This window comes from Bubalus kerabau, chromosome 8, assembly GCF_029407905.1.
Source record: "Bubalus kerabau isolate K-KA32 ecotype Philippines breed swamp buffalo chromosome 8, PCC_UOA_SB_1v2, whole genome shotgun sequence".
Taxonomy (NCBI): domain Eukaryota; kingdom Metazoa; phylum Chordata; class Mammalia; order Artiodactyla; family Bovidae; genus Bubalus; species Bubalus kerabau.
This window is the reverse complement of record NC_073631.1, coordinates 52,017,205-52,041,622: the sequence shown is the minus strand read 5'-3', so window position 1 is coordinate 52,041,622 and position 24,418 is coordinate 52,017,205. Positions and strand designations below refer to the sequence as shown.

At 44.3% G+C, this 24,418-nt stretch overlaps 1 protein-coding gene across 1 annotated transcript in view; it reads left to right on the top strand.

The window, feature by feature from the left end:
* LAMB1 (laminin subunit beta 1) overlaps positions 1-24,418 on the top strand; it is a 78,129-nt gene that overhangs the window by 43,838 nt on the left and 9,873 nt on the right. The window contains exons 19-27 of the mRNA XM_055590268.1: positions 554-697; positions 896-1,127; positions 3,852-4,015; positions 5,226-5,450; positions 6,985-7,199; positions 8,222-8,318; positions 17,787-18,156; positions 20,864-21,048; positions 21,878-22,119. Coding sequence (XP_055446243.1) covers positions 554-697; positions 896-1,127; positions 3,852-4,015; positions 5,226-5,450; positions 6,985-7,199; positions 8,222-8,318; positions 17,787-18,156; positions 20,864-21,048; positions 21,878-22,119 — 1,874 coding nt within the window. The remainder of the gene's footprint in view (positions 1-553; positions 698-895; positions 1,128-3,851; positions 4,016-5,225; positions 5,451-6,984; positions 7,200-8,221; positions 8,319-17,786; positions 18,157-20,863; positions 21,049-21,877; positions 22,120-24,418) is intronic.

Sequence of the window (24,418 nt, the reverse complement as noted above, 5' to 3'; positions counted from 1 at the left end):
TTCTTTGTTAGGCATACAGCACAAAGGAAAGAGTGTCTCAACTGCAGTTTATGTTTGTTTGTTTAAGAGTGTGTTAGTGATAAAGCACCTCTGACAATGGACTCAGTCATCAAGAAATACACAAAGAATAGGGGATGAGGGAAATGTCCCTGTGACTTGCCATATGCAGGGCAAGAAGTTGGAATGAAATCAGAGGAGCATCCCATAACTGAAATTGATGTTTTGCTCTTCGAAAGGTCACTGGCCTTTTGTTGAAGATCCTATGATATTTGAGCTTTGAAGGCAAAGAGAGAAAACATTAGTGACCTCCTTCCTAGAAAAACTGCTTTTATCTGTCAACTTGCTCCTGCTGCTTCCCTCACACCCCTCTGAGGGAAGATAAATGCTTTAAATGGGAATTCTGAATGAGCTGAGGTACCCACGAGGGGTCAGGGAAGAATCCGAGCAAAAGGACGGGCCAGTGCAGAACTGGGTGGGATATGCTGCCATGGTGCTATCGCGGTGGCAGGCGTGGCTGCCCTGGGTCATGTGCTCTTGCCTGTCTTCCCTGTAGCTTGCGAGTGCGACCCTCAGGGCTCCTTAAGTTCCGTCTGCGACCCTAACGGAGGCCAGTGTCAGTGCCGGCCGAACGTGGTGGGAAGAAGGTGTGACAGATGTGCTCCTGGCACCTTTGGCTTTGGGCCCAGCGGATGCAAACGTAAGTTGATCAGAAGAACTGTAACATACTCATTCACATCATAAGTCATGCAGCTTCAGAAGGCATGCTGCACTCCGGAAATTGATCACAGAGGCCCATGAGCGTTCTACACTGAAAGGAGGGGGCCAGCCCGTATAAGAGCTGTGTTTGCATTTAACCAGTTTCTCAACGTGGTCCCTTGGTTGCCTATTTCTTCAGCTTGTGAGTGCCATCTGCAAGGATCTGTCAATGCTTTCTGCGACCCCATCACTGGCCAGTGCCACTGCTTCCAGGGGGTGTACACGAGGCAATGTGACCGGTGCTTACCCGGGTTCTGGGGTTTTCCAAGTTGCCAGCCCTGCCAGTGCAACGGCCACGCCGATGACTGCGACTCAGTGACAGGGGAGTGCTTGAGCTGCCAGGACTACACCACAGGGCATAACTGTGAGAGGTATGTGCCGCCTCTTGAAAAGAAAGAGAACAAGGTTGTTTTTGACTGAGCAAACAGCATCTTAGACAAACCACAGAATGACTCTCTACCAGGCTCCAGGTTGCTCATTCATTTCTAATCCCCTTGGTATTTTCTAGGAACTCATTCATTTATCTAGTACAGACTTCGTTTACAGCTTCTGTGTGCCAGGCATTGTTTGAGGGCAGAGGGAGATACAACAGAGAACAAAACTGGCAGGAATCTGCCCTCTTGAAGAGTCCTTCTAGGCTGCACAGCAATCATCTCTCTGGCTCGGCCAATTCTGGCCTAGGGTGAGAGTTGTGAAATGTGAATTCCTAATTTGGGTCAAAGTAGAAACCAAATCCAAATAGGGATTAGCCACTTTAATGGCTCTGTTGATCACAACGTTTTATGCAGCTAGCGTTTCCAGGAGCCCATGTAAAATGTGCACAAGTAGATCTGTTCTCCAGTTGCTGCTGCTAAGTTGCTTCAGTCGTGTCCAACTCTTCGCGACCCCATGGACTGCAGCCCACCAGGCTCCTCCTTCCATGGGGTTTTCCAGGCAAGAATACTGGAGTGGGGTGCCATCGCCTTCTCCAGTTAGCAGATGTTAATTGAACAGTTATTATGGATGTAGTGCAGTGTACCAGGGATAGGAAGAATGGGACACAGAATATGCCTCTAATCATATTATAGCCCAGCTCAGTAGGTAAGAAATAGTCTGTATGAAAAAATTACATCCTGACTTACATCATTCGTTACTAATTTAAAAAGGCAGACATGCTCTTAGAATCTGCTGTTTTGGGAATACTAGTCTCCACCTTTCAAGTCAATTAACCTCTCCTGATATCCACCCTCTATGGTACTTTTGTTTTTAAAAAAATATTCAGCAAATGCTTCAGTCAGTGCAAAATTTTCAATTTTAGTGAAAATTGAATATGTGATTACAGCATAAGGCTGTGCAAGGCAGCAAATACACGGCTCTTAGTTGTGTGCTGGATGGTATTCAAGAATTTACTCCTTAGAGTAAAAGTCAAGTGTTTCCAACCACAGGATTGTGCTGTAGAAAGATAGGAGACAGACAAGATTGAAAGGAACAAATTAATGTATTGGTGTCATTTTTTGTTCTCTGCATTTGATTTTTCATTACCATTGTTTCAGTGGACATGGAAAATAAATTCAAGACAGACAGATGAGAAAATCAGATGAAAAGGGTGAAGAAGGTGGGGAACACTGGTCAGCAGAGGTGATTGTCCACAAGGCCGATGTGAAATCATATTTCTAAAGCGTTCTGATTGCTTGCAGGAGAACTCAAAAGGATGTAGGAGGAGGAAGGGTTTTCAACCCTAGTTTGATGACAGAATTTCACTGAAATATTTCAGATGCCACTATTTAGTTTGAGCTGGTTTCCCATTCTCTTCCTCTTCTCGAGATAGTCAACTCCAGTCCTGTGATTTTAAGAAGAAGCTCTAGACTCAGATTACTGCCAAGGGGATTAGAGAAGGAAGAGGCAGGAAGTGAACACTCAGTTTCTATCATGATGTGTTTGGACGTATTGCACCTAGAAATGCCTCATAGGAAAATTTCTCAAACTGTTGCACAGAATTGCTTCATTCCTGTTGATTTCCCAGCATGTAATTGGGACATATGTTCTTGTATTGTGTCTGTGTCTAATAGAAGGTTAATGCCCTCTGAACAACTTTCCCCTTCTATTTCTTCATCCTTCCCCACTCCCCATTTAAAATAATCCTCTGCCTCAAAAAGAGAAAAAAAGAAAAACAAACTGAATTAGAAGTTCCAGGCCCAATTCAGCTCCTGACCTGCTCTATCTTGGGTGATTTAGCTCACCTCTCTGAATATCCAACTTTATGATAGTAGGATAACTAAGTTGGATTAGATGATATCCAAACTTCCTTCAAGCTCTTATGCTATAGGAAATTTAATACATAACTTATCAGTTATGTTGAAAAGCACCTTGGCATACTAAAAGAATTCCTTGCTGAAAGTTGGGAGGCTGAATCCAAATTGTGGTTTGTTACTAACTATTCATTTGAGCTTTGCAAATCATTTCAGCTCCATGGCTGCCTTATCTGTAAGGCAGGGAGGTGGGACCTGTTGGGTCTGGGAACTGATCAATACCATCTCTCATCCCTGAGAGACAGACACAAGGGGCATGCATCTGGAGAGCATCTTTCTCTACTTTTGACTGATTAAGGCTGGATTGTAGAACAAGCCACCATGGGCTTACTGACACATCACCCCACCCAGGCATGGGCAGAGACCAACAACCACAAGCTCTCTTTCCCCCAAACTCCTTAATGCACAGAAGGAGCTGACCTGAATGCCCAGGACAGGCAGCTATTAGAACGATAGCATGCACTTGGGGAGAGGTACCTCTTTAGGGAGGAGTGAATGAGAGTCCAGGTGAGGCCGGGGGTGTAACTCTAATGCAGTGGTCCTTCTGTGGGATCCCCAGCCAGTGGTGGCAGCGTCACCTCCTAAATCGGGAGACAGAACCCAGCAGTCTGTGTTTAAAAGCCCTCCAGGGAATTCTGATTGAAAGTAGTGTTTAAGCCACTGCTCTACTGGAAAGTCCTTCATGTGGAAACATGAGGAATCAGGAATGATGTTCCTAAACAGAGAACATGGTTTCTTAGACTTTTTCTTGTAACATATGTCTTATCACTGCAGTTCATGACCTTCTCTCTCCTGAAACTGATACAGGTGCTTGGCTGGTTACTACGGAGACCCCATCATTGGGTCAGGAGACCACTGCCGCCCTTGTCCTTGCCCAGATGGTCCCGAGAGCGGACGCCAGTTTGCCAGTAGCTGCTATCAAGACCCTGTTTCTTTACAGCTTGCCTGTGTCTGTAATCCTGGATACATTGGTAAGTGATGTGCAGACTCGCAGAGGAAACGATGTGTCTTCATGAGGTTAGTGGTTAAGAAAGAAGAAAAGCTGAAGAGTGAGCCCATTTAGTTACTTTAAAAAAAAATCTTTATTTAAAAGTGAAGGGAATCTGAAACATAAAAGATGTTCTTTTCCTGTTTGGTATGTGGGATAGTCTCGATTCTCATGTCTCTGATAAAAATGTTATAATACAGAGCACAATGACAAGTTCATTTAAAGTCCCTGTGAAGTCTAATGTTCTTAACCAGTTCTGTTCCTAACCAGTATAAAGATTAATTTATATTTCACTTCTTCCTTCCCTTATCCAACACCTAGTAGGAGAGTCTTGTAAAGTAGCCAAATAGTGGGCAGAATGAAGGAAAAAATACCATCTGCGAGTCCCAGACAACAGAATTGATCAAAGCTAGAAATATTCTTCATTATTTGCTGTACTCACATTATCTGTCAGCATTCATGGAGTGTAGCAAGTTGTACATACAGACTCCCTTTATTTCATCCTTGATGCCACTGTTTCAGATACTCCTTATGCTTATACACAGCTCAGCCAATTTGCACTTTTTAGGATTTTTAAAAATTTATTGAAATATAGTTGATCTACAATGTTGTTTATTTCCACTGTGCAACCAAGTGACTCAGTTATACATATATTCATCCATTTTCCTGTTCTTTTCCATGTGGTTTGTCCCAGGCTATTGAATATAGTTCCCTGTGCTATACAGTAGGAACTTGTTTACTCTTCGAAATCTCTTAAGAAGGGAAATTGGTCGTCACAAAGGGCCCCATTTTTCAGGTTGCTCAGGGAGGAGCCAGAGTTTTTCAATGAAAATAATCCTTGGGTTAAGATTTAACGTCAAGCTAAGCTTTTTGCTGTGAAAACATCATTTCGCTCCTGATTGTGCATCCCTGTGTAATGAGGAGCTGAGTCCATGGGTTGGAACTCTCCTAACTGTCCCTCCCCGACCATGACCGCAGAGAACCAAGGCTGAAGCACCACCACTGCAAAGAACCTGCTGCCTTTCACGACTGGCAGCCCGTTCCCTGAAAGCGTGGCCAGGCTTGGCCCAGTAACTCGCGCCCTGGGGATCGAGGCACCACCTGGGTGGGCTCTCTGGTTGGCAGGAATGTCGGGGGACCAGATCTTGCAGTCAGCAAGCCAAAGGCCCCGTGCTGGTTTTATTGGACAACAGGCTCCAGATGTGACGAGTGTGCCTCAGGCTTCTTTGGCAGTCCCTCAGAGGTGGGGGGCACATGTCAGCCTTGCCAGTGTCACCACAACATCGACACAGCGGACCCGGAAGCCTGCGACAAGGACACCGGGAGGTGCCTCAAGTGCCTGTACCACACGGAGGGGGAGCGCTGCCAGCTCTGCCGCTTTGGATACTATGGCGACGCGCTCCGCCAGGACTGTCGCAGTAAGACCACGCTCCCTCTGCCCCATCCTTAGAATGACTTCCACTCTCCTGCTCCTCCTCCCCTGCCTCCTTCTTGGGGGATTTTATTCTTAGGGGATTTATTTCATCTGTGTTAGTCATTCAATTCATGTCTGACTCTTTGTGACTCCTTGGACTGTAGCCCACCAGGGTCCTCTGTCCATGGAATTCTCCAGGCAAGAATACTGGAGTGGCTTTGCCATTCCCTTCTCCAGGGGATCTTCCCGACCTAGGGATCGAACCCATGTCTCCTGCATTGCAGGCAGATTCTTTACTGACTGAGCTACCAGGGAAGCCCATTATCTCATCAGGTAAAACACTTCTTCAGAAAGAGAAAATTTCACTAACCACAAGAGAAAGATAAGGATGATTTTTTTTTTTTTTTTTTACAGCCTTGTACCTGGCACTGAAGTGTTGAGCTGTGGCTCAGCACCTGAGAAGGAACCAAAAGCTGTGCCACTGTCCCCATGATAAATGCCATTGATAGAGTGGATTGATTTTTTTTTTGTACTTGCAAACAGTTTTATTAAAATAAGCACCATGCATCCTTGCATTGCATAAACATCTGACATGTGCAGGTCAATTTTCTTAGGTAACTAAGCAGCTCAGCTATCTGAGGCTGGATATGCCTTTGGGCTCACCAGCAGCCAGCGCCACATGCCTCAGACCAGGGTGGCCGGGCAGCCTCTGGACTGGATCCACAGCAGGCGCAGAGCTCCTCACTGCCCCAGACCTGCACTGCCCTCCACACCAGGCCCGAGGGAGGAAGCCACAGACACACCGTCTCCACAAGTCTAGAGTGGATTGATTTTATGTTCTGCCCATGGACTTGTTGATGGGCTGAGACTTCTGCATCCTAAATACACACTTTGGTCTACCCTTTTGTCAGTGATGGATAGAGCCTTCCAGCTTAAGGAAAAGAAAGAAGTAACGTCTCTGAAGTATCTCTTTCAGAACTCATTATTTCTCTCTTATCGCGAGATCAGCCAGCATTTCCTGCTGCGGCTGCACGGCCCCCAGGCCCCTGTCTTTGTTGATACAAACACGTGCGGAATGTTGAGGACCAGCAGGACTGGATTCCTTCAAGCCTTCCTAGTTTAGAGGGCTCTACCTGCCATGGCTCACACAGCCGTGACTGCTGTTTCCTGCCAAGAGTTTGAAATCATTAGGTATCTCTGCTCCCACAGCCTGGTTTTTATTTCCAGTTAAATCCTAAATCTTACAATGATGCACCAGCCACTTATTAAATCAAGTATTTTTGAAAATACATGCCAGCCATTTTGCATGTCTGCCTGGGAAATGTCAGAGCTGTGTGGAACATCATAAGATGAAGAACCACAGTTTTAGAACAAAAATTTTTTTTTAATCCCCTCCATTCCTTTCTCTTCTTGTTTGCATTTCCAGGTTGAAATCTAGAGAGATAAAGTGGCCGTTGTTTGATGTAGTTGACTTCCGCACTGTCTGTATTTTCTGAGTGGGCCTTGTAAGTGCATCTGACCAGGTGGTTCTTTTTCAGAGTGTGTCTGCAATTACCTGGGCACGGTGCAAGAGCACTGTAACGGCTCTGACTGCCAGTGCGACAAAACCACCGGGCAGTGCCTCTGCCTCCCTAACGTGATCGGCCAGAACTGTGACCGCTGTGCGCCCAACACCTGGCAACTGGCCAGTGGGACAGGGTGCGACCCCTGCAGCTGCGATGCTGCTCATTCCTTCGGGCCATCCTGTAATGAGGTGAGGCACTGTCGCCCAGGGCAGCCATCATAGCATAAGGAAAGAGGACTTTGAGTCCACATGACAGCTCTTTGGTGGCTGGGCCCCAGTTAGAGAAAGGCACCCCTCCTTGTGGTTACAGCCTTGCACCAGGACACCCAGCTTGGCACATACAGCACAGACTGGATATCCGCCCTCACTTGCCCCCAAACCTGCACTGCCCTCCATACCAGGCTCGAGGGAGGAAGCCACAGACACACCATCTCCACAAGTCTAGAATGGATTGATTTTATGTTCTGCCCATGGACTTGTTGATGGGCTGAGACTTCTGCATCCTAAATACACACTTTGGTCTACCCTTTTGTCAGTGATGGATAGAGCCTTCCAGCTTAAGGAAAAGAAAGAAGTAACATCTCTGAAGTATCTCTTTCAGAACTCATTATTTCTCTCTCGTCGCGAGATCAGCCAGCATTTCCTGCTGAGGCTGCACGGCCCCCAGACCCCTGTCTTTGTTGGGATTGGGACAATGTAAAGTAATGTGCATAGAGTACCCACTGGATACCACTGGGGCACAGCAGCCTAGGACCCCAGCAGCAGCGGGAGGGGGTGGGGGGGAGGGCAGCTTGCTTTAGAATGGACCAGGGGGGCCATTTTTTCCAATACCTGGCTGTTGAATCAGACTTTTTTTTCTTAGCCACACAGCCTGAAATGGGCCACATAACAATAGCCAACATTGTAGAAAGTTCTCCTATTCCCTGACACACACAGAACGGTGTGTCACACAGTCACGGGTGGTCCAGGCTTGTGAGTGACGTATGAGGATACGAGTGAGGAAACATGTCAACAAAAGGGAACCTGCTCTGGGCCTTCCCAGCCCCACTTGCAGAGGAGCGATTAGGAGATGCCAGCCTGGGGCCCTTGGCACCCACAATCGGGGTGAGGTTCCCTCTTCTTGGTCAGGTCAGGCGCGAGGTCTTCTCAGGCAGGCCGTTAGGTCTCCCGGCCTCGCAGCTGATCTGACACAGGTCTGTCTTTGGCCTCAGTTCACAGGGCAGTGCCACTGCATGCCTGGCTTCGGAGGCCGCACCTGCAGCGAGTGCCAGGAGCTCTTCTGGGGGGACCCCAGCGTGGAGTGCCGAGGTGAGCATGGGCGCCGGACTTGTGAGTGGATGGGCCGGGTGTCTGTGGGAGCTTTCTGTCCGGTACAGCACAAGTGAACTTGTCTATAAGAACTAGGCTGAATTACAAAAGAAATGCACGCTCAATGTTTAACAACCACAAAACCTGGAACCCATCTAGCCCTGGAGACATGTAGGTGGTAAGAGTGGACCTGCTGACTGCTGGCTTCACTCCTCAGGGCTGAGGTTTGTCTGCCTCAGCACAATCAAGCATACATACACACCCCAGATCACACGGAATGGCTTTATTTTTTAAATTGAAGCATAGTTGATTTCCTTGGTGACTCAGATGGTAAGTGTCTGCCTGCAATGCTGGAGACCCAGGTTCCATCCCTGGGTCAGGAAGATCCCCTGGGGCAGGCCATGGCAACCTACTTCAGTATTCTTGCCTAGAGAATCCCTTGGACAGAGGAGCCTGGCAGTTGTTTGATGTAGCTGACTTTCGCAACCATGGGGTTGCAAAGAGTCGGACGCAGAGCCATGAACACATAGTTGATTGACAATATTTCAGATGTACATCATAGTGAATCAGTTATATATATGTATTTTCCAGATTCTTTTCCCTTATGTGTTATTACAAGATACTGAATATAGTTCTGCGCTGTACATAGGTCTTTGTTGTTTTTCTGTTTCACATATAGCTGTGTATGTGTTAATCCCAACCTCATAATTTATCCCTTCCCCACCACCTTTCCCTTTCATAACCATAAGCTTATTTTCTGTGTCTGTAGGTCTTTTTCTGTTCAGTAAATAAGTTCACTTGTACTGTTTTTTTAGATTCCACATGTAAGTGATTCATACAGTCTCTGCCTTTCTCTGACTCACTTAGTGTGATCATCTCTAGGTCTGTCCATGTTGCTGCAAATGGCATTATTTCATTCTGTTTTTATGGCTGAGTAATCAGAATGGCTTTTTTAAATGCTTTTAAGCAAAATGAGCTCATATTCAGCATCAAGTTCTGCACATTGATTCCCCCCAACAGTATTTTGGGGTAAGCGTCCTTGTCGGCACAAGCAGAGCTAAATGTTCTGGTAAGATGGTTTGATCCCAGTGAAACAAGCAGATAGTGCTGACAGTTAAAGCCCTCAACTGTCACTCCCCACCAGTGGGAACTCGGAGGGCAACGTCCTAGAACCCTCAGTGCAACAGAGGAGCAGGAGACAGGACCACCACATGTGTTAAATGTGACGAAAACCCAGACTCTCCCTTAGGCTTGTGACTGACTAGGACTTTGAGGGAAAGCTTGATATTTTCTTAAGAACAAGATATTGCTACAGGCATGTGAATCAGAAGGATTGCTTAGTTTTTATGCTGTTGCTATATTTTGCCTGCCAGGTTATTTTTGAGATCTTAAAGCATTCTTGGAGAAGATTTTAGTAGACTGTTCCTATACTGTTTTCCTCTTCTTTCTTTCCTACTTGGGTTTTCTTCCTTATGTTTTAAGTTTATAACTATGGATAAATATCTTCTGTACTTTCTTATTTGCTCTTTGATATATTTTCTTCATTATACGTATGAAATTCTGGGTCCCTGTTGGACACTACATTTTTTAAAAAAATCTGTTTTTTAGACTGAACTGTAGTGAGAAATAATATAGGTTAGCAGTTCATTCAGAATCTTCTGTTGAAAGTCACAAATCTAGAAACTGCATGTTGTTTCAGAGTCGGCTCATATGTTTCTTAACGGTCCAAAGATTCAAGCAGTAGACATGACCAGAATCAATGGCCTGTGATTTGTTTCTTTCATTTGCTGGGTAGCCAGAAGGGTCTGAGCCAGTATCTTAGATGAGACGAATGTTTGCTCCCCAGAGGAGATGACGAGGGCTGTGTAGATATACAGATGTAATCATATACATCATTCTTCAGTCCCCAACGTTGGTTCTTAATGGAATCTGATTTTCTCACTTCCTTTAGAAGGTCCATGACGTTCAGTGGACCACTTGCTCTAGGAGGTCCCTTGCAAGTAAAATCCTGCTTAAAATCTGGTTTCTTCAGGACTCTCACCACTATTTTGTTAAATTTCTCAATCGTATACTGCCCCAGGGGCTTGATTTTCTCCAGATAATGGTTCTATCATGCTTATAGCCTGATTCTGTCAGCGTGTGTCATTGGCAAAATAGCTTTGACTGCCAAAACTTTCTGACCTTTTGCTCCATCTAAGCTTTGTTAGCATGAAAAGCCTGTTTCCCAGAGTCAGAGTCAATCAGAGGATTGTTCACTTAACACTCAGAACTTTACCCCTTACCCTTTTATCTTTAAACCTTCACCTCTAAATCTGCCAGAGAAATTGTGGCTTATAAGCACAGTATCAACTTGTTTAGGTCAAAAGTGAGATCATGTTTTAGAAATTTTGCAAGGAGAGAAATCCATGGCATTGATGTTCGCCAACTTCTTTTGTTTGTTTTACTCAGAGGAAAGGTCAGCCTGTTACATAAGAAACTGTGGAGACCCAAATGCTTTTGACACCCCATGAAGGAAGTTCATAACTGACAAGGCACCTAGAAAGGGCAAGAATTGACTGCAGCCAGCAGTGGGGGAGTCCTGGCCAGCTACGGGCCCTGTGCACACAGGATAGCTGGCTGTTGGAGCAAGACCAGAATAATCTGATGAGGGCAGGGACAGGAATGCAGGAGCAGATCGAGTTCAGGAACACAGTCACCAGTGCAAATGGGAGGGCAAGAGATTGAAGGGACAGGGTCCAGCAACCAGCGGGAACACAAGTAGGTGTTATCTGAAATTAGGTTGAACTATGGGGAATGAAAATGTGAACAGTCTTCTCAGATTAAGTCACTCACTGCCCAGGAGTGAATTTCAAATCTTTCGGTTGAACAAGGCACAAGTTCAGACTTTCTGGAGCCACCTCACTAACAATATGCTTATAGAAAGACTTAAGTCATAGCTAAGTATTCTCCTTATGGAAAAAAATGGAGTTATGTCAAAGACAAACGAGCTGAGCCTCCAGCTCGTGAATTGTTGAATGTTCCCATTGTCCAGGCGGGTTGGGGCTCTTGGCCGACAGTGCTGAGTCTGAACAAGCCCATCACTGTGCTGGATGGAGAGGAGCTCGCCCACCCAGTCCTGAACGTGCCCGAGAAAAACCTCTGCCCAGAGCTCTGCCCCATGCCCTGAGGAGTCAAAGGGTCACAGGAGGAATCTTCTATTGACTGGCAGACCGCAGAGGCAAGGCCTCTGGCTCTTGGGAAAGGCCAGGCTGATTGGAAATAGGGGCCATAGGTGAGAGTTTCTGGCTGTTTTTTTCATCCTGCTTGTTTCTCATTTCCAGTAGTTTTTGGTAGAAAATCGAAGTACATTTTTGCTCAGACATAATTTGTTTTTTTAATGCTTGTCATCTTTTCTCAGGCTGGGATTCCTTTATAATCACCCACCTTTTTGCTTTATTTCCAGGGTGGCTCAGGAAGTCAGATTTAATTTGACTCTTTAGAGAATTGCAGATATTTTTGTTAGTAGAGGGAAGGCTTGTCCATAGCCATGTACCAGATCCAGCTGTCAGCCCCCTTCAGTAAGGTTTGACTGGAGCACAGTCATGCCCTGGTTTGTCCATATTGTCCGTTCTCCCTTTCTGCTGCAGTACCAGTGTTGAGGAGTTGTGATGGAGCCTTTTATAGAAAACATTTACCAACTCCTGGGCCAGACAGCCAGCTCATTTCTGCAGGTGAATCCTATTTATTCTCCAACTTCCGTTTTAAAACTTTTGAAACTTCCATTTAAAATCATACTACTGAGGCAAAAAAAAAAAAAAAAAAAAAAATGTGGGACTGGAGGAGGTTAGAGAATTTACAGAAAAAGAAAATCACATTTCAGAGATTAGAAAGTATTGAAATTTCCCTTCGAGTAAAATAGAAATGCCGAAGTAAAGCAAGAATTAACCTTTGGTGTGAGAGCACATCCCCAGGGATCTATTGAGGCAGGTTCATGACAAAAACGAGTAAACCCTGTCCCCTGATGTGAGGAGAGCACTCTCTTGGTCCCCAGGCAGCTTCAAGTTCAAAAGGAAAGGTGTGGGGACCAACACAAGCCTGAGTTACTGCCCAGTGTGCCCAGTGGGATCTGGACACTGGGGAGGAGAGCCGCTCCCTGATCAGGGCCCCTTGCAGGCTCCGGGGGGAAACAGTGCATGAAGCTGCAGGAGGGCAGGAAACGAGAGGTGCTGAACTCTGCAGGTGTCAGAGGAGGGAGCCAGCAGGAAACGAGAGGTGCTGAACTCTGCAGGCGTCGGGGCGGGGGGAAGCCAGGCAGGGACCTGAGTCCCTCGGCAGGTGTCATGGGAACAGTCTTCATGGAAAGACAGAGGAGATTCAGTGCCATCAGATGGTGGAAAGCCCTTGAGGATGGACTTTCTTCAGTGGGCAGAGGAGGTCTGCAGACAAGAAGGGATGGATACGAAGAAAGCAGAAAGGGACACTTGCTAAGAAAGAGGCACGTAGGCTATTTCCCACTCTGCTGTTTCCTTGCTGAAATTTTCCTCCAGATCTCAGAGTCTGTAAAATGGTTACACTATTTTTCATCTACCAACCTCTTAGAGATCATGTTTTATTAATTTTTTAGTTGAAGTATCATTGCTGTACAATAGTATATAAGTTACAGGTGTCCAATATAGTGATTAAAAATTTTTAAAGGTTATGCTCCATTTATAGCTTTTTTTTTAATAGTGACTATATTCCCTCTGTTGTGCAATATATCCTTGTAGCTTATTTTATGTACTTATTTATTTGGCTGCGGCGGGTCTTAGTTGTGGCAGTCTTCTTCATTGTGTCACGTGGGGTCTTTTGTTGTGGCATGTGGGCCCTCCAGCTGTGTCCTGGTCTCTGGTTGCTCAGGCTCTGTAGTTGTGGTGCATGGGTTCCAGAGTGCTCCAGCTCAGTAGGTGTAACACACAGGCTCAGTTGCCCTGCAGCATATGGAATCTTAGTTCCCCAACCAGGGATTGAACCCATGTCCCCTGCATTGCAAGGTGGATTCTTAACCACTGGACCACCAGGGAATCCCTCCTTGTAGCTTATTTTATACTTAATAGTTTGTACCTCTTGTTTTAAATGAGGAGAAAACTTAGTAAAAATAGAGATGACCCACTGCCCACGTAACCAAGAATATATTTATATAGGAAGGTGGAATTCTCATGGCTTATTAAAATGATGACAGTCTCATTTTTAGAATGCTGTTCTTCATCTTCATGATTTGTTCATCTTAAAAATCAGGCAACAGCTTTCACTATATATAGTCCTTTCCAAGAGAAAGGTTTTGGTCCTTCACCTAATAATGCCATTCTTTAAAGCCACACTGAGTTGCAGGTCCCCTGGACTCCTATCCCTTCCTCTCAAGAGGAGAAAACACATTGGCCCTGTTGGAGACAACCAGTACAATTACTTGATAAATTTTCCCAGTCCCAGTGAATGTGAGGTTGGAGAGTCTCCTTCACAGCTTTACTGTCTGTAAAGTTTTAAACTGTCAGGTGAGAACCAACCTTTCTGCTTCAGCAGAAAGGAAAATACTCTTAGGGGGTATTTTTTACAAGGTCATAAGTTTGGGCCTTTTAGTACTTGCCTCCAAGGTGACCCCATCAGAGAAGCAGTTCTGGAAACTTAATAAAAGAAGGAAGCACATGTCCACTGGTGCTTTAACAATTCACCAGCGTCAGTTTGAAATGAAAACCTGATACATTTTTAGGTAGTCAGACTTTTTCAGTGATGAAACTGCAATCCAGCCATCTATGAAATTTGACTCTGCTTTTCAAATGGAGGAAAGGAATGTGGTCAGCAAACAGGTCCTGGTCTCTGGAGGTGCCAGAGCACTGCCCACCCTCTGGGACACTGGTCTTGAGGGGCAGGGTCCAGAGATCAGCTGGGATGAGAATTAGGTAGATTTTGGGAAAAGAACGTGACCGCTTTTTTCACATTATGTAATCATTTGCCAAATATGCCTTCCATTGCTAACCTTTCTGTTGAAGTGACTTGTTGGAAGGCACAGTTTTAGACTCTATTATTGTCTCGTTAGCAATATGCTTCTGGGAAGACTTAAGTCATAGGTAGGTATTCTTCCTATGAGAAAACACGTAGCTGTGTGAAAGACAAGGAAAGTCTTAATGAGAGGCCACTTGCCTTTTAAATCCCACAGTTTGGGACCAATATTTTCCCCCTCAAAGAGGCCACGACAGAATGAGAGCAAGACATGCCTATTCCAATGACATAAATGAACACTTGTTAGAGAAATTAAAAATAAACTCAATATATGTACACATCCCATGCTCCCAGCATGAATTCAGTGAAAACCTCTTTAGGACTGTACCTTTGCATTATCTTCAGGAAAGAAAGATTTTCTAAGCAAACTAAAAGCATATGCACCATCTGGCACTGTTGTCCCCAGCCTAAGCATAACAGTAAAGCAGGACAGATCTGGGGCTTCCCTGGTGGTCCAGTGGTTAAGATTCTCTGCTTCCAATGCAGGGGGCATGGGTTCCATCCCTGGTCGGGGAACTAAGATCCTGCATCCTATAGTGCGGCCAAAAAATAGTAGGACAGATCTGCTGGGCCACGTGAGGCCCCACACAGGGCTCCCCACTGGGGCCTGCAGGACAGGAGCACCTGACAGCCTCATTCATTTCAAATGGCATCACAAAGGCCCTCTGCTTACACAAGTCCTTAGGTCCATTCATCAGCTTACATTGGTGAACTAGAAGGTCATGATTGCTCCACTCCCCTCCTCCACACAGACACACACACACACACTTAACATGCAAAAGGAAGGTGAACAGCTGGGAAGATAACATGGTCAGTACTTCTCAAAATGGGATGTAGTGACTCTCAGTATCAGCATCTCTTGGCAACTACTAGAAATATAAATTCTCAGGCCCCACTGATTCCAGATCTGTGGGGAGAAATGGGGCGAATGTGTTAAATGAGCCCTGTACATGATTCTGATGCCTGTTGGAGTTTGAGAGGCTAGGACTTAGATGACCTAGGTAACTTACAGCTTTCTGGAAGATGACTGAATTCTATGAGATGATATGGAAATCCGTTCCTGAAGGCTAAACAACACAGACCTTCAGATATAAGCATTAGCCAAGTTCTTCCCAGTCTCTTTGATTGTAGAAACTGATGGAGGCAGTGGTTTTCCAAAGTCTTTCCCTTTCTTTTTTGGGGGGTGTGGGGGGTGTCATTAGGTATTCCACTAGAAAAAGATCCCACAGTATAATGGGATATGACTGGGTAAAAAAAAAAAGTGTGGAACAAGGTTTTTAATGCAGAACTCTTCTGAGTTTTTAACATGCTGTTTGTTTTGAATTTTCAAAAGGAGAGCGTAGAATTTCCCAAAGCTACTTGATCATAGAACTCTCATTTCATCCTGAAAGCAATCCTAAGAGTGGCTAGGTATAATCATTATCCCTTATAGACATGGAAAGCATGACTCAGTTTTTGTCCCAGCTAGGGTCGGGTAGCTGGGTGTGGGGAAGGCAGGATTCACCAGTAGGCAGCCTGAGTTTTTATAACACTGTTCTACTCAAACTTGGTGCTTGAGATTGTGGATTGTAGTTGGCAAACAGAGGCCAGGAAAAGCTAAAGCAACAATACAAAGCAGGGTGTGAGGAGAGTCAGGTGAATGGTCCAGTCCACAAACACACATCTTTCTGGCTTTGGAAGGTGGAGTATTTTGTTTCCAGGACCATCCATGAAACTGGTTCTGGAAAATGTTTCATTAGAAAGTCTTTTGGAGACAATACTATTGACTCAGGAAGGGTTTTTTGGTTTTTAATTGAAATATAGTTGATTTTCCAATGTTGTATTAGTTTCAGGTGTACAGCACAGTGATTCAGTTACATGTATATTTTCGGTTATATGTATATTTCCTACTATGCATTATTACAAAATATTGTATAGTTCCCTGTGCTCTATAGTAGGTCCTGGTTGGTTATCTATTTCATATATAGTAGTGCTGCAGTGAACATCATTGTGCTTTGCCACAATTAACATTGAGTCCTAGGAAGATTATTTTCTTTTGTAGGGGGTGTGTTGATGTCTCTCGTGTGCCTGTATCAAAAATGAGGGTAGAGCCTTGTTTGGCAGACAGTTGAACTCCAGTTTGAGAGTTAACCCTGTGCACAGAGCTGAGAATGGAAAGATGGTTAAAGGTGTACCTCTGCCCTTGGAGTCCACAATCAACTTAGGGAAATAGGATCTTTGTTTTTATTTTTATCCCCACCTTTTCCCAGAAGGGGTTTAAGGCCAGGGATAAGGGGTGAGTGTGTGTGCATGCTCAGTTGTGTCCAACTCTGCGATCCATAGACTGAGGTCCGCCAGGCTCCTCTGTCCATGGTATTTTCCAGGCAAGAGTACTGGAGCAGGTGGCCATTTCCTTCTCTAGGGGATCTTCACGACCCATGGATCAAACCCGAGTCTCTTACGTTTCCTGCACTAGCAGACAGGTTCCTTACCCCTAGTGCCCCCTGCAGGCCTTTTGTTATTCAAACACTGAACAAATACAAATGCCAAGTGTTGATAGAAAACCAAGTTAGTCATCCGAGCTTTGGGACTCTGAGCCGGGCTTCAATGGCACAGTGCCTCAGATGCCAACCCTACTGGGCCAAGTGAGAGGTTGGGACTGAATGGCTCCCAAGGCCTTTGCACTTCAGATGTTTTATGAGCCTCTGTTCTTAGCGCTGGGGGTGGTTATTGCAATGGCAGGCACCCATAAGTTAGATGATACTTAATTGAAAGCCTTTTAACCAGACGCTTAGAATTCCTGAGACTTCTTTCTCATTTAGTTTTCTCTATATCAACCTTATTGCATTTCATCAACTGTTCACTGTTCTGTGACCGGGTAGAGGGATGTTGGTATGTTGCTTGCTCATCACTGCTCTATCTTAGGCCAGAGGCCTCACATCTTTAGGGTATCACCTGACAGACCCTGTCCTGTCCTGACAGGATCTACAGACAGGTCAAAAAAAGGGAACAGAGGCAAGACAGAGCTTAAAAGCACGGACTCGGGAGCTGCAAAGTGCTGAGTCAGACTCCTGGCTTGGCCGCTTCCCTGCTGCAAAACTTGGCAGTCACGTAATCTCTCTAGACCTCAGTTTTCACGTCTATAAAGCTGATGATTGTAATACGTGGATCCCATAGGGCTATTGTGAGGATTAAGTGAGACGATGCATGTAAACCAGTGTACAGAGGCAGGTACAATGATGCACAATGGTGTTCACTTAAAGAAAAATTTATTATCACTATAATTGTTAAGCAGCAGCTAGCCAGGGTTGAGGTACCGCGTGTTGTGGGGGGAGCGGCTATAGTCTCTGTGAGGGTCATTGGTCAACTGCCGTAGGCCATGTACAGACCTTCCTGTGTAACAGTGGCTGAGGGTGTAACTGCCTAGTGGCTGTTTGGGCTCTAGTGGCTCAGCCAGCATTGCTGTCTCCCTTCTAGCCTGTGACTGCGACCCCAGGGGCATCGAGACACCACAGTGTGACCAGTCCACTGGCCAGTGTGTGTGTGTGGAGGGCGTGGAGGGCCCACGCTGTGACAAGTGCACCCGGGGCTACTCGGGCGTCTTCCCCGACTGCACGCCCTGCCACCAGTGCTTTGCTCTTTGGGACGTGATCATCGCTGAGTTGACCAACAGGACCCAGAAGTTCCTGGAGAAAGCCAAGGCCTTGAAGATCAGTGGTGTGATTGGGCCTTACCGGGAGACTGTGGACTCGGTGGAGAAGAAAGTCAACGAGATCAGAGACATCCTGGCCCAGAGCCCAGCTGCCGAGCCACTGAAGAACATCGGGCATCTCTTTGAAGAAGCAGAGTAAGTAGTTGATAAGCCAGAGTAACAGCTCACGATGTTGTTTCAACTTGGTGAATCAACAGCGCAGTGATTCCATCAGGAGGGGTGGTCAGTGCTGTGAGTGAAAATAGATGCTGGGCATTCATTTTCTGGCAGGCACTGCTCTGGGCTTGGGGGCGAATGGACCCAGAGTTGTGGGGACTGCAGTGCAGAATGTGTGCATGTTATGTCCAGCACTTTTCTCTGCAAACAATAACTCTTGGGCAGTAGAAGGTCTGGATCCAGAAACAAAGGATCCATAACAGTCAAAACTGGGTTACTTGCTAGGCTTGTGAACTAAAATGACTCACACACTTCCAAGCCTCCCTTCTCACCTGCGGCGGAGGGGAGGATACTCTACTTTTTCCTTACAGAGTAACAAAAGGATTAATCTATGAAATGGTAATATAATTGCAGAAAACATTATAAGTTGTTGTCATATGTTTTGCTACTTCCAGGGAAATTCCATTACCACAAGTAAGACTCCTATTTCTAGGTTATTTCTACTGCTCAGCTATTGGTCCACTAGAGCCGGGCTTCATTCATCCAATTTTAATAGATTCCCTACGATGAAAATTCCTCTTCTTAGTCCTTCTCTGGGCAATCATATCTCTGATTGGAGAGTGTGTATTTTGCCAGTGAAAGCAGAGAGAATTGAGCTGAGTGATGCTCAACTTTTATGAGATTATTTTTTTCCCATTTCTCCCAATTATCTCTCCTGTTCTCAAACATTCCAACTCCCTTTGCCAGAAAGGACCCCCAAAACAGCAAAATAAGATCTAGGCTAAAGGACAAAACAGGAAAGGATATGGAGCATTTGTGCTTCTCCAAATGCTATGAGTTTTTATTCTAGATTCCCCATTTGGCAGGAGCAGGGGGGTCGTTTCATGGCTAAATCCTATACATTCAGGCGATTGTACATTATGCCAGAACTACAGGAGCAATTTTGTGTGATGGGACTTTAATCAGCATCTCTAAGAAGTCAGACGGACTTTTCATTCATCTCCACACTGTGTATGAGAAGCAGGAAGCTAACAGCTGACATTAGCTCAAGTACCTTGTAGGAGATCCTTCCTACAACTTCTAGATTTAAAGTAACTGGTCCCTTGACTTCAAGCCTCAGATCTTGTGCCCAAGATCATGTGGTTGATCAGGGTGTTAGGAGATATCTGATGTGAGGCGATAATGCATTTAATGAGGAATTTTACCTCATTAAAAAAAAGACCACAGTACAGCTCAGCCTTCTTACATGAAGCGATAACAAGCCTTAAAAGGCCCTGGTCTGAATGCAACCCCACTTAAGAAATGATTTCTTGGCCTTGGTGTCATGCACCTTAAGGGAGAACAAAAAACTCTGGTATCCTTCAGGAGCCGCCAGAAGAGCGATTACATTCCACCGACAGCTCTGGTTCTACCTTCGCTCTTCATCTAATCACACAGATAGTAATCATCTCAGGAAAACTCATTTCATTAATCTATTTCCAACACAGTATCCAAGGATGCATGTTTTAGGATCCTGAGTGACATTATTTAAAAATCTACAATGTAAGGTTTGATTTTTATTTTATTTTTTTTTTAATTATAACATTGTATGAGACCTGAGGAGAAATGAAAGCCCTCTGGGAATCAACAGATTAATAAAAGCAAAGCACTGGAAAAAAAGAAACTAGCCTCAGGTCAGGAAAAAAAGCCATCAGGTTTACAAAATGTAATTTAACCCACAAATCCTTTTAAGCACTTTTCCTTTGAGTTGGGTCATGGTATTATCTCAGCCTTAAATATCGTTTTTCGCATGGCTCCCAACCTTTCAGCATCTCTACATTTTCCCAGTTTTTTATATGATTATATCCCTGAGAAGACAATTACACTCCATTAGGTGATACCCAGAGCTGAGGTCTTCGTGATTTGCACTTTCTTTGTGATATGTACACACATGCGCACTGCATACGCGAGTAATTTACAAATAGATGCCTAAAGTACAGCTTTGGAGACAGAAGATACAGAACAAAGGCAGTTGGGTTTGCATTCCAAACGAAGTATTGTGCAAAGTAAATGGTTATCATATTCCATCCTCAGTGATGCTTTCTTTCTCAGGAAAAATGAAAGGGTTGCTTTGTTGGTGGAAGGTGGCTCCTTTGATGAGACTTTGTCTGAAGGGTGGTGTGTATGAAAAGCTTCTTTGCCTTGTTTCCACTGTCTTCCTGGTGGCCATGGGGCTTTCTTTCTGCATGTCTCATCTTGAAGGAGATCCCTGAGGTTCAGATAGGAGTGTTTTTGGCAGGTGGCTGGGAGCCATAATTCTACACGGGAGTCACTTATGTCTTTTGAGTTTGTGGAATTGTATGGGCTTGCAGCTGCTTATGTTACAGAGTGGGACGCATGCTCTGGATCTGTGCTCATGTTACATCAGATATTCAGAATCCCTCAAATAGCCCATCTGTCACAACACAGCTGAGTGGAACTGCTGTGTTTTCCTTCAAAGCATTGAAGAAAGAAAAATCATTAGATTTAACATAATCTCTTAATGATAAGATTAAAACCAGTACTTGAAGATGAACTGTTATAAACTACTGAATCGATTTGAAATTACAGAGTAATGGATACAGTATTAGTGGAAAATGTAAAAATGAGACTTCAAATTTTCCCTTGAGTTTCTTGCCCTTAAGTTCATTTACCCTTCTCTTTACAGGAAACTTACTAAAGATGTCACAGAAAAGATGGCACAAGTAGAAGTGGATTTGTCTGACACAGCTATGCAAAATAACAGCACAGCCAGACAACTAGATACTCTACAGGCAGAAGCAGAAGGTCTAGATAACACAGTGAAAGAGCTTGCTGAACAGTTGGAATTTATCAAAAATTCAGATATTCGGGGTGAGCATTTTTTTAATGCAAATACTTAATGGAGCACTTTCAGAAGAAAAGTAAGTGCTTTGTAATAATTTGAAAGCTTTTCCTCATTGAGTCTCTGGCACAAAGGAGGATTAAAGTCATTTTATCAATGTGGGATGTGGGGCACAGACGGCATTGCATGGAGTGGGCAGTGGTCTTTGTGTTAGAATGGCATCCCATTTAGTGGTTGACCTCCTTCATATGACTTGAAAAGGGGCTCTTATAAAAAGTTAAGAAATCAAGTTGATACTTCTGCAAATCGTTTGTTACTTGACCAGGAAATCACATTTGCAAATCATTTATTGATATTGTAGGCCATATTATATAGGACCCTCTCCCCCCAAAGCAAAAGAAAGTAAAATACGTCAGATCACTCTATGCATCCTGTTTTATGCATGATTTTTTTTTTTTTTTTTTTAGCTAGTTCCTTTAAAGCCAAAACATGTCAGGCTGTTTTATGTATATAACATTAGCCATTTGAGTGGATATAAAGTTAAATAAGAAAAGGGAAAACTCATCTGGACATGTAATCTACAAGTTGTCTCACACCAGCTATTTAGAAAGAACTGGATGCTTGCCTGTGTAGGAACAAAATCTTCATGATTGACTTAATTTTTTAATCCAGATGTTTGGCATCCTCCAGAGCCACAGTTAGGTGCCAATGGAACAAAGTATATTCATTGATCATGAGAAGAAAGTTGTATTTCTTTAAGGTTTTTATTCTTTGAATTTTAAAACAAAACCATATGGTCAATTTAGGGAGATTGGGTACAAAGGGATTAACTGTGGGCAATTTCATCTCATGCTCTAGGAGCCTTGGACAGCATTACCAAGTATTTCCAGATGTCTCTAGAGGCCGAGGAGCGTGTGAATGCCTCCACCACAAATTCCAACAGCACGGTGGAGCAGTCGGCCCTCACTAGAGACAGGGTGGAAGATTTTATATTGGAGCAAGAGTCGCAGTTCAGAGAGAAACAGGAGGAGCAGGCCCGCCTTCTGGATGAACTGGCAGGCAAACTACAAAGTCTTGACCTTTCAGCTGCTGCCGAAATGGTAAGGTTTGAGTTTGGCCCCCAGGCTGCCATGCTACAAGAGCAAAAATACCCTGCTTTGTCTTTAACACTGTCCACTTTGCAGATGAGTCAGCGGGAGGGAAACCAGTCTCTGGCCCATTCTGGGGTATCTGTGACCAAGCCAGATTAAAAACAGCAGCATGTGAGTTTCCACCTTCCTCTCGCAGCAATTTCTCTGTGGTACAACCAAAGAATCAGGACTACTCTCCCATGCTGCTGAATTGACTCACTTCTTATCTAAATGGGATTCTTTTTATACTGTGGACATTTTTTTTTAAACTTTGCTCTGACTTGAAGTGCAAATTGCATCCCAGTGAAGCAATTCAGAATCATTCTCGGAGAGACTGCCTAAAAAAAAATAAAGGGAGCTAAAGAATTTTTTTTAATGGATAGGTTATTAGTTAAAATGTTCCTTTGTCCTAGTAACTTTACGTAGTTAAGATTAACCTGAGACCAACCTAGAAAGTAAATTTATTTCCCAGAAGCTTTTAAAAAATAACTCTGGAGTGAAATAGAATTGAGTGGTAAGTTTAATGGAAATCAGGCAGAAAGCAAAAAAAAAGAAAAAAATCCAAACTAGGTTTTTCTTCCTCTTGCTCCCTTACTATTTTTCGTAGAAGAAAACTTATCTGAGAGAAGCTGCAGGGTGTTGTTTATAACCTTTACAAGGCTTCTGCTCTCTTGGCTTTAGACATAGAGGATCAGTACAAGAAGGGGTAAAGTGAATTCATGGAGGCTGGGAGTTCAGACTTCCATTACAATTTTGTCTTGGTGACAGTCTTCCCTTCCTGAAACAGACAAAAACACTGTGCTGTATTATGACAAAGTTAATTGATGCCTACAAGATTATGTTTTCATTACCTTGCTGCTGCTGCTGCTGCTAAGTCGCTTCAGTCATGTCCGACTCTGTGCGACCCCATAGACAGCAGCCCACCAGGCTCCCCCGTCCCTGGGATTCTCCAGGCAAGAACACTGGAGTGGGTTGCCATTTCCTTCTCCAATGCATGAAAGTGAAAAGTCAAAGTGAAGTCGCTCAGTCGTGTCCGACTCTTTGCGACCCCATGGACTGCAGCCTACCAGGCTCCTCCATCCATGGGATTTTCCAGGCAAGGGTACTGGAGTGGGGTGCCATTGCCTTCATTACCTTAGGAAACTTGATAGCATCTAATGGAAAGTTAGGAAATCTCTTACCATTTGTTTAATACAGAAACAGAGGCCTAGAGCAATATGTACTCGCACCTAACATGAGACAGAGCTGCCATACGCAGGCATGAAACACCAATTCTCTCAGTCTTTCTTCAATAGTGACTCCTTCCTTATAAATTCTAATTAAAACTAGTTATCACAAGTTTCTCCAAACTAAAATGAAAAGCAGCTAAGGATGCTAGAGTATGTCTGCTTTGCAGCAGGGGGCATCTTGGGAATAGGTGGCCTGTGGGCAGGTTCCTCCAGCTATTAACAACAGGAGCCCTGCCTGTGCCTGCTTTCCATCAGGTGAGTGGCCTAGAAACTTGCCACCTTCTTCCCATCTCTCATTGTATGTGCCTGTTAATAATCTTGTGAGAACTCCCTTTTTAGGTTCCACACCACCACTTTTTGTGTAGAAAGATTTTTGCTCCTTTGTGTTTTTCCAGGACCTTTGGTTCTGTCTTTGTGTATATTTAGTTAGACTGATGATGTTTTCTTCCAGGCCTGCCAGGCTGATGAAATAAAACAGATCTCCTAGGGTGTTAGAATGTTTTTAGAAAGTATCCCTGAGGTCTTAAGCCTTCTTGATTAAGGCTTGTGTTCTTGTATAGCATGCAGAATAAACTTTATTTTCTGAAGATTTTTATGTGCTATAAACCAGATACATCAAAGAGTATTATTTTAAGAGATAATAGGGTAATTATCACAGAACTATTAAGTTATAGAGTAGACTGTATTTTGAAAAAACTACTCTTCTTAAAAGAAGTACCAGAATGCTTTGTTTGGGAGTATTCTGTTAACTATTTTTCACTGTAGTATAGCTTTTCCCTCTTTTCAACATGAGCATTTTCCACAAAATAGCTCTAAACATAGTTTGTCTTCCTGCTCAGCCTTTTCCGTCATATAGCAAACCTGTAGTTTATCGATTTGCCATATATATTCTACAACCAAGCCTTTGGAAGTTTCCGGCAGGTGAGAGAGGAGGAGTCTGGCAGGGGCTTTGGGGGTTATTTGGAAAAGTTATACCCACCTTTATTTTCTCTCTTCCTCTCCCATGTGGAATGTTCCCCACTTCTGCTAAAAATCTAACC